General features: G+C 49.7%; 1 protein-coding gene across 1 annotated transcript; it reads right to left on the bottom strand.

Annotated features, from left to right (window-relative positions):
• Position 1: 1 nt before the first annotated feature.
• On the bottom strand, positions 2-7,301 carry CSRNP2 (cysteine and serine rich nuclear protein 2). The gene is made up of 4 exons (XM_080939620.1): positions 7,123-7,301; positions 5,848-6,107; positions 2,601-2,897; positions 2-915 (listed from the first exon to the last, which is right to left on the bottom strand). Exons 1-4 carry the CDS (start codon positions 7,271-7,273, stop codon positions 19-21), a joined length of 1,605 nt encoding a protein of 534 aa, XP_080795746.1. The 5' UTR covers positions 7,274-7,301; the 3' UTR covers positions 2-18.
• Between the last annotated feature and the right edge of the window lie 2,433 nt (positions 7,302-9,734).

Genomic DNA, 9,734 nt, shown 5'->3' with positions numbered 1-9,734 from the left:
TGAATAAGGTGTCTCCGGTCACACTGCCAGAGGGAGTTCTAGGGCTGATTCTTCAGGGGTCCGGTCCTCACTCTGCTGGGAGTTCTGCACTCCACAGCCTTCTTCATTGTCCGTTCGGAAGGGTGGGCTTGAGGGAGACCAAGAGGGGTGGAAGTCTTCATTCTCAGGCTCCTTACGGTTACAGTCGTCAGGCAAGAGTTTGTTGAGACTGGGTGTTTTCCCCTCTGGTTTACAGAGAGCAGCTGAGTCTGAAGGGCTGCAAGCCACCAGTGAGGTAACAGGGAGGGAGAAAACACTCAGGTCTTTCTCCTCGGGGAAGGAAGCTGTACCCTCTTCTGAACCAGACTCTGCTTTCACTCCCACGACCGGCCTCTGCTCTACCTGGTAGTACACCAGAGGCCCACTGTTCAAGTAGGACGGGCTGCTCACCGGGGAGGCAGCTGGGTGTTCTGAGTTCTCAGTGAAACACAGGACAGAGGATCCTGGGGGCAGCTGAGCCTGGATGAGAATGGGGGCCGAGAGGCCTGGACATAGCTCCTGGGGAACAGCCAGAGGCTCCTCCAGGATGCACACGCCCAGGCTCTCCACGCTGGAGTCCAGGCTGGCGCTCGAGCCGCTGGAGTCCTCCTCGGCCTTGAGCCGCTCCAGCTCCTCTGCGCTCTGCAGATGCATCACCGCAGTCTCGTTCTCCGCGATGAACTCCTGGAAGTCCTGCATCTCCGAGCTCTGCGCTCCTGGCAGGGGCTCATCCTCAGCGGCTGCTGGGCGACTCACCTGCCTTTTGCTCTCTAGCTCCAGCTTCATGATGGTGTGGAGGTAGTGAGTCCGCACTCGGATCGGGTTAAACTCAATTCGCCCGGCCATGTTTCCACAGCCATCCCTGGAGCAGCCACAAGGAAAGGACATTCGATCCACCTGAGGGGAGCACAGGAGGTTGTGGCAAGATAAGACCAATAGCTCTAACTGTGGGGACAGGTGACATTAGCTGGCACGCACAGGCAGTGGGATTTGAGAAGCGACCAATTCAAAACACAGCATGCAGCTCAAGCCAACAGCACGAGGGTTTTCAGACCACTTGCTTTTCAGCTTTAGCTCAGCCATTAATTAGTGGTGGCATCTCAAGAGAGTCATCTATTTTCTCCCTTGGGCTTTGTTTCCTTTTCTAAATAAAAAGACAAGAATCACATCAAAGACTCCTTCCAGTTAGCATGTCTAGTGCTACGTCTGGATGCTGGCATCTTGGGGTAGAAGAGGTTTGTGCCTCAGGAACTTCCAGAACTTACCTGGTTCACTGAGACAAAAGGCTGGGCCAAGCCTTCTGCGTGACAGGCGTGGAAAGTGAGTGGAGATCTTGCTACTTCAATGCAATACACTCTAGGGAAACTAAACAAAGGTGCCTTAGTGCTGAGGCGCTAACTTGAAGGTTCACACTGTGGCCAGCACCTCACCACCTGCTTCTCCCTGAAGGTCAACCAACATAGTTTTGGAGGTGTGGCCAAGATAATTACTTACAGCCAGGGATCTCTAGGAAGGAGATGTGCTGCATGGTGGCATGTGCCTTTCATCCCAGCTCAGGGCAGAAGGCTAAGACAGGTGAATGTGAGCTGAGGCCAGCCTGGGCTACAAGGTGAGTTCCAGGCCAGCCTGGGCTACAAGGTGAGTTCCAGGCCAGCCTGGACTACAAAGTTTTAAGAAAAAAAATAAAAAGGAAGGAAAGAAGTAAAGAGATGCTTTATGCTTCTTTCTCCTTAATATCAAAAAACAAACAAACAAAAAAACTCAGAAAATTTATACAGCAAACAGTAAGAACGTGTCTTCTATGATATCACCTTATTGAGCTCCTCCCCCAGGCCCAAGGCAAGGGACACATGCTGGGAATTTCAGAATTTGGAGGTGGAAGCAGGACCAAGAATTCAAGGTCATCCTTGGTTATAAAATCAAATTCAGTTCCCAACCAGCCTGGAAAGAGACTGGCTCTTCTGCACCCCCAAAAGCTTTCTCCTGTCCCCCCAAATCCTAAGACTCAGGTTTGTGAACACCTGGCTGAACAGGACACTTTGGGAGAAATATTGGCCAGGTCTACTACAGCTCTTTGTTACTAAAGAAAGCCGAGGAAAGGAGTTAACGAGTTCAACCACAGGCCTCCTCAGCATCAAGTTCCATGCGGTTCACTGGGCACTGTGGGCTTCCATAGAAATGGGAAGGAATCTCAAACGGTCTCTTAGAACACCAACCAGAAGACACTTTGAGGAAAAAAAAAAAAATGAGGATTTAAGTGTGTCGGCTCAGGTCTGGTCCTGCATCAGAGAATCTCAAAGCTATTTTGATTTTTACAAAACTGGAAAAAGATGCTGCATGTTCAGACTGATGCAGGCTACCTCATTTCTGTGTCACAGAATCCCTAATGGGGCACTTGGCGTGTGGCAGGCGAGGCAGCCCTGCTCTTCCCTTTACTGCACTGCCTGTCTCCTCTGAGCAGACAGCGGGAAAGGACAACAGTCATGGCCACAGCTGTGTTCTCTGAGGGGGCTGTGGGATGGGAAGCTTTCCTCTTCCCTGGCACCCAACCAACCCCATCCCCGTCTTGGGGTCTGACTGACCTGACATTTAATCCCAGCCTGGCTACAGGCACATGCTTCTGGGTCACAGTAAAGCCGACAGTCACAACCACACTCTTCCCGAGACAGGCGGATGGCTCTAAGTTCCTGCTTCTCTTCGGCATCAATCCGATGGACCCCAGAAGCCCTCAGTAAGGCCCGCCGCCGTTTGGTGGGCAGGGGCTGAAGGAAGAAGTAGTCATCCACCTCCACATTTTCCACATCGATATCTTCGTCTGAAACATCATCGAGTGTCAAGCCATCGGCCTCCACTGACTCCACTGTTCCGTTCTTCGTCAGCTGCCAGAAGACAGGCAAGGTCAGCTTTGGAGCATTAGCAACAGTAACTAGAGTCCTCAGTTCTGCAGTGACAGGACTGTGTTGTCCCACAGCAGAGCACCAGAAATGTGGAGACTGGACCTGAGTTTTATTTAATCTCCAAAATAATGAATGGTTGCCACACTGGACTACACAGGATACGATTGAACCTCCAGAGCCTTCCCCTTTCTGTTCTAGGTCCTCAAAACCAGTCTCTGCCAGCTGTGGCAGCTCAGAGCTGTCACCCCAGCTGCTCAGCAAGGAGAGGCTAGGGAGCCTGAGCAACACAGCAGGATCCTGCCTAACGGGATAAACACGCCTCATCTTCCCTCCTAGGAGACAGCATTTCCACAACGCTCCCTCCATTCCTAAATGTCACCTGTGCTGGAGCTAATGGTGTACCAGTGGCTGGGTGTTCCTCAGAATGCTAGTAACCTTGCAAAACACCCTCAGCTTGAACCCTGGAGAACTCAAAACTACCTTCAGAGAGAAGGGTGCACTGGAGTATAGCACCAGCTTCCCAGGTGTTTGTCAATGGAATCCCCACACTGTAAATAATTACCTGTGTTCAGAGAACTGCATCTCACCGTTTAGGGAGGGCAGCTATTATTTGCAATTATGAACAGCGCTTCCAACACAGGGTCTAGAAGAAGCAGGTACGGGTCCTCTCCTCATCCCTGTTTATCTGACTTCAAAGGAAAACGTCGTGAGGTAGGGCAGTGTGAATAACATTGTGTGTGCTATCTAAGAGCAGAGAGCTGGGTTTTCTGCACCAAGGTGAACAGAAAGCCAGGCAGGACTCGTAGAAGGACAGGCTGGAGATAATTTCTGGCTGAATGAGTTCTACAAACTCACTAGAGGATCTAAGTAAAGAAAATGAGGTCCAGCCCCTGGGGCTCTGGAAGCTGCTAGCAAGCTGAAAGCCCGTGGCTGGAGTCTTCAGCTTATTTCGTCAGACAGCCCCAGTGCTGGGCACAGCAGCTCCTGTGAGAGGTGGTGCAGCAGGTCGCCGGGGAGCGCTGCGCCTCACCACTCCTGGGGCTTACAGGCTTCCAAGTCTATTACCTATCTACCAGGCAAGCACCGGTCAGGCGCCTTTCTGTAGACCTCAGGATTGTTCCCGTTTGTGTCACAAAACTGGCTCGTCCCCAGTACTCCCACTGTTCCCAAAGGAAAGCCATCAGAAGTAGGAGAATTCAGATCTCCACAGAAGGGGCAATTTATTGCACTGCATCCAGTCAGGAAACAGTGCTGGGACTGAGGTATTCTGGGGGAGAGAGAAGTAAAGGCCAGGTATAGTGGGTGGCTCATGCTTAGGAAACCCAGCACTTAGGAAGAGGAAGAGGCAAGAGGAACAAAAACTCAAAGCCATCCCCTCCACAGCAAGTTGAAGGCCAGCCTAAGTTTCATGAGACCCACCCCAAAACAAAACCAGGCAAAACCAACCACCACCCAATCCAAACTACCTACTATAATAAATCCCATGTGGACAGAGCAAAACTAAAATACTAGAAAATTATGTGCAGCAACAGCTACAGCATTCTAACAGTTCATTGGAAGGGCCCAAAGGGAAAGATCTATCGAACGGCACCCAAGACACAGCACATACGTAATGTCAAGACTGTGCCCTTACAGGTGCGAAGGACAGGAAGCCTTCCTGGGGAGGAAGAGCACTCAGTGCTTTCTGATCGAGACACATACGGATGTTACCTCTCACATCACTCCACCTCCTGTGGGGGAGCTGTCTTCTAGGAAAGGGGAAGAGAACCTTCCCTGCAATGGAGAAGAATGTTTATTTGTCTAGCTGTTGCCATAGCAACAGAAAGGTGACAGGGTCAGTGATGGAATTCCTCAGAAGAAAGGGAAGGCTAAATGTCACTGTTGTTACAGTAACAGGTGTTTAGGCCTTAGGAGCAGGCTGAGAGCTCCCAAGAGTGAGACCTGGTCAGTCTATACCCTCCTGCCACGCTCTCCAACTCGGCCAGGCCTCAGTTTGTCTACACCCTAGAAATAATGCAGCTACCTCATGCCCTGGCCCAGAAACTCATTCTAATTCATATTCTTTAACCCATGTAGGGGACAGAACCCAAGGTTTCATGCGCACTGGGTGAGTGCTCTAACCACTGAGCTGTACCTTCATCTCTGGGAAATTTGAGGACTTACTTAGAAACTCTGATAGTGTCAACAGGGCTAAGCAAAGTGTGGTCTGAGATGAGTCTTCTGACGCTATCAGTGTCCCGTATGTAGTAGGCAGGGCAATTTTTTTTTCTTAAAGGCCGATTTATTTGGCCAGGTCTGGTAGTGTATGCCTTTAATACCAGCACTTGGGAGACGGGCAGGCAGATATCTATCAGTGACCTGAGACAACCTGGTCTACATAGTAAGTCCAGTCTAGCCACGTGAACCAGCACGTGAGCGCTGTGGACCAAATCCAGCTGCTCCCTCCATAGGAGCCACCAATGCTCTTCCTCCAGCACCTACTGGTGTCCATGTCTATGAACCTGACCATGAAATAATGCTACTCTCTGCACCAAGGGGACTGTGTCGGCCCTCCAGGTTGACAACGTGCAGATCACAGAGGACTGTGCAAGATCTGTCAAAGATCTGAAACCTGCTCTATTCAGAGCAGCCGCTGGCACAATGAAATGTATGTTCTCTTGGTGACAGACCTGAGAAATTGAGTATTCGTGTCATGCTTAAAAAAGCATCCTTATGACAAGAAGTAAGGGGACTGTGCAGAGAAAGTGGTTTTTGTCTCTGGTTGACACCGGCACCATGATGACAAGAGACCATATTGGAAAAGCTGAGCTTCTCATCAGAAACAGAGCTCACACTGTCTGCTTGCCAAGATCAACAGTGCAGATCAGCCTCACTGGACACGGGGTCCCACTTGGCCTCGACACTCAGGGAACACCCCACGCCCCACAGGCACCTTCATTTTCTTGGCATGAAGTTTCTCCTCCTTCAGGTGCTCACGAAGAATCTCTCTATGGTTCACCTCTTGTTCTTGTGCGAACTCACAAAGGGTGTAGCTGCGGACAGAGTTATGGCGTTGGGCCATTCCCAAAGAGCTTCCACCCTGGCTGGGCACGCTGGTGAAGCCCTGTCGCCGGGCGAAGTAGTATACAGTCACCTGGTCAAAGCGGACATTCTTCCTCCGTAGCTGCTTCTGCCGCTTCAGGATAGATGTTGCTGTGAAGGGAGCACACGGGTGTTAATCCAGCGACAGTGAGCTCAGGACCCTCACTGCCCTTAGTCACCAGGCTCTTAACATTCTCCCAAACATGAGGCCATTTCCAAGTCTTAAGTCATATAAAAAACCGGAAGGAGCTTTGAACCTCAGCTGGTTCATCCCACTGCCTCCAGACTGACTTCATCTAAATAGCTGGCCACAAGATCTATTTTTAGACAGCAACTGGGGAATGCTAGGTGTTTATTTCAGGAGAAAAGAAAATTGCCATGTGATTATTTAAGCCAATTAAAACTACATTTTAAAAATTCAGCTTTCGGCTTGTATTCAAAGCCACACTAATAACTACCAGCAGACTACGCTGACAGGAACATTTCTACCACAAGGGCAATTCAACTGGACAGTATTCTTCTACCGTGGGAGATTCTCTCTAATTGGCCTGATGATAAATATTTTAGGCTTTCTAGGCCATGAGGCCTCCTCTGCAACCACGCAAGCACACCACCAGTGTGGACCAGCTGGCCCAGGACAAGCCGGACCCTCTGTCAGAGGCTCCCTGTGGGAACAGCTTGAGAGCTTCGAGATGCCACTGAGCCCAGGACGGGCGACACCAGAAAAGCTGTGGGGTGTGCTCTTTTGGACCACAGTGTGAACTGCTCAGGCTTGCAGTTCAGGGTCCAAACCCTTGGGGATCTATGGGGTCGAGACAATACGACTGAAGACCCCTGGAGGGGCCCCAGTGTCCAAACCAAACATTTACGCCCGCTCTGGCTGCAGTTTTTGAATCCCTGGGCAAGTCCCCTGAGGTAAAAGTAGAGCTCTGAGCTCCTCTTCCTCCACCAAATCCCAACCATCGGGTCACCAAACCACAACACAAGCAGAATAAACCACACTTTAGCCTCTGCTATTGGAAAGTGAGGCTTTCCAAAAACAAGGGCATGCTGTGGGAAGGGTGAGCCCCAGGCTGGCTCCAGGGCTCTGAGGAGCGTGGAGAGGTACAAGGAGCAGCTCACTCACGTGTGAGGCCGGTGGTCGTCGGGGGGTTGAGACTGTCGCAGCTGTCGGCACTGTCACTGCTGGACACCTCATCATCTGAGTTGGAGACTGACGAGCCCACGTCCACATCATCAAATTTCCTCTTGAGGCCCGAGCCCGAGAACGCATCCATTGGCCTCCAAAGGTTTCCTCGGGGAACCAACCACAATGGTCCCAACTGCTTACCACCAGCTAGCCAGGAGCATGAGGATTCTGCCCAGGGGAGAAGAGCAGTCAGCTGTGTGGTCCCAAGACAGAGCTGGCACGTCTGTCAACAGAGCATGCTCACTGCAGACAAGTGGAGCAACTGGCCTGGCAGAGTCTCGCTTCTCCAACTAGGTCTGTCTGTGCTGGCTCTGGCCAGCGCTCTCGCTTGGTCCCTTCCCGCCTCTTAGATGGGAGTGGAGGGATGGCCTGTCAGTCCTGCTGGCCACGGGAGTCACTGGCCTTCTGATCACGGGAGAGCACTCCAAGGGATCAAGTGCTAATCCTAGAGATAATATAGTCTAGCCTGCACCCAGAGCGCATCTTCTCTGGTTCCTTGGATATCTGCAGCCTTTTGGATAAGAATAGGACTGCTGCGTTAGAACAGTCCAGAAGACTTAACAGCACCTCCAAGGAGTTCTTAATACGCGTGTGGTTATGGTAAAGACTAGAGGAAAACAGTGCAGTGCTTCACAACCTGGTTATGGAACCCACTGTTTCCAAAGTGTGTTAGGGGGCGAATAATCTCTGGAACACACTTTGGGGAATTCTGCTCCAGGCTCTCGCTTTTGAAGGACATTGGCAGTCAGGAAAACCCTTGACCCAGATCTTCGCAAGTGTGAAGTGTCTCATCAGCCTCCCAAAAGGGGCAAATTTAGTACTAAAGAAAGGAGCCAAGATTAGAATCTGTACTGGCTCCAAAACCCAGAAATCAGGGCTGTGGGTGCAGCTCAGTAGCCGAGTGCTTGCCTGCTGTACGTACACAAGGCTGAGTTTGATCCCAACACCACATACAAAACAGAAACCAGATTCTTTCCATCCTTCACGGCCCCTCGTCACGCACAGAGGGAAACACAGCTTTGCACTCTCTGGCCTCTGAAAAGAAGCTATCATAGGAAGTAGTGAGAGACTGCCCTGGCTACCCCGACACAGCAAGCACAAGTCACTCTTTCTCCATCTTTGCACGAGAGCTCCTAAAGGACACGAGTGTCCAGGAGAAAGGCTGAGAGACATCTCACACATGATGAGGCACAGGGCTCCCCACATCATGATCTCACAAGTTGCTAATTATGCAGCAGGATTAACAGCACTGACCAGAACATGCAGACATGTCTACACTACTGCAAGCTGCTATCCAGAATGCACTGTAGTGACAAGAGATATTTGCTACATCTGGATTTTCTGATCTTCCTCTTTTAGTAGCAATTTAGATCAGCTCTACAAAGTTAAACCAAACCTAGTGGGCTCTCTGGGGATTTCCTAAAATATCTACTCAGATCACAAAAAAAAAAAAAAAAAAAAAAAAAAAAAAAAATCTGCATTTATGTCACAAAATGAACCCAAGTGCCTTAACTTTCAAATAAGCATATCATTCAGGTAAGTCAGTTTGGCTAAGAAGAAAAATTAAAATCAAGAGCTTGTTAAGAATTATAACCAAGGCTGGAGAGATAGCTCAACCAGAGGTCCTGAGTTCAATTCCCAACAACCACATGGTGGCTCACAACCATCTGTAATGGGATCCGATGCCCTCTTCTGGTGTGTCTGGTGACAGTGTACTTACTTGAATACATAAAATTAAAAAAAAAATTATAATCAAGGCTGGGCAGTGGTGGCACACACCTTTAATTCCAGCACTTGGGAGGCAGAGGCAGGTAGATCTCTTTGAGTTTGAGGTCAGCCAGAGATATATAGTATCTGACTAAAAAATATATAAGATAATTAGGGTCTGGAAGCCAGCAGTTGAGAGTGCTAACTGCTCTTCCAGAGGACCTGGGTTTGGTTCCAGCAACCAACACTCTAATCCCAGTTCCAGCGAATCTGAAACCCTCTTCTGGCCTCTGCAGGCCTGGTACACAGGCACACATGCAGACAAAGCCCCCACTACACATAGCATGGTACACAGGCACACATGCAGATAAAGCCCCTACTGCACATAAAATCTTGAAGGTCTTAAAAAAAAAAATCAAATGAGTCCAAATTATGAGCTGTGTTCCCAGGGTCTGGCCACAGGTCATATTAGGAAAAGACAAGAGATAAGAGAACGAAGGAGCTTCTTATGGTTTAAGATCTTAGCTGGGCTTAAAGATGATACCCTTCCAGCTAACAAATGTCTCATTCCATTCTATTTTGGGTGAAGGAGCATGGGGGGGCACCTTTGTCATTAAATATTCATGTAGATACTATATCAGAAAGGAGAATGTTGTCTACTGAATTCCCCTCCCCCCACGCCTTCTCAACTACATGAGACCAACGCCGAGAAGGAAAAAAAAACACACACACACACACACACACACACATTTTCTTGGTAAAAGCTTAAGCTTCCCTTCAAATTGAACTGAACTCTAGTTAATACTTCCAGAAAAAATGGCTGCTCAGCCTGGAAGCACTCA

This window comes from Micromys minutus (genome assembly GCF_963924665.1).
Source record: "Micromys minutus genome assembly, chromosome: 27".
Taxonomy (NCBI): domain Eukaryota; kingdom Metazoa; phylum Chordata; class Mammalia; order Rodentia; family Muridae; genus Micromys; species Micromys minutus.
Note: the sequence above shows the minus strand (reverse complement) of the source record. Positions and strands in the feature narration are given on the sequence as shown.

What these genes read in the sequence shown, in the direction of transcription:
- CSRNP2 (XM_080939620.1), bottom strand. Translation starts at nt 7,273, where the DNA reads ATGGATGCGTTCTCGGGCTCGGGCCTCAAGAGGAAATTTGATGATGTG. An exon ending in GACGACCACCGGCCTCACAC is followed by an intron (nt 6,108 to 7,122) that starts GTGAGTGAGCTG and finishes CTCCCTTCACAG; the next exon opens with CAACATCTATCCTGAAGCGG. An exon ending in AGGCTGGGATTAAATGTCAG is followed by an intron (nt 916 to 2,600) that starts GTCAGTCAGACC and finishes TGCTCCCCTCAG; the next exon opens with GTGGATCGAATGTCCTTTCC.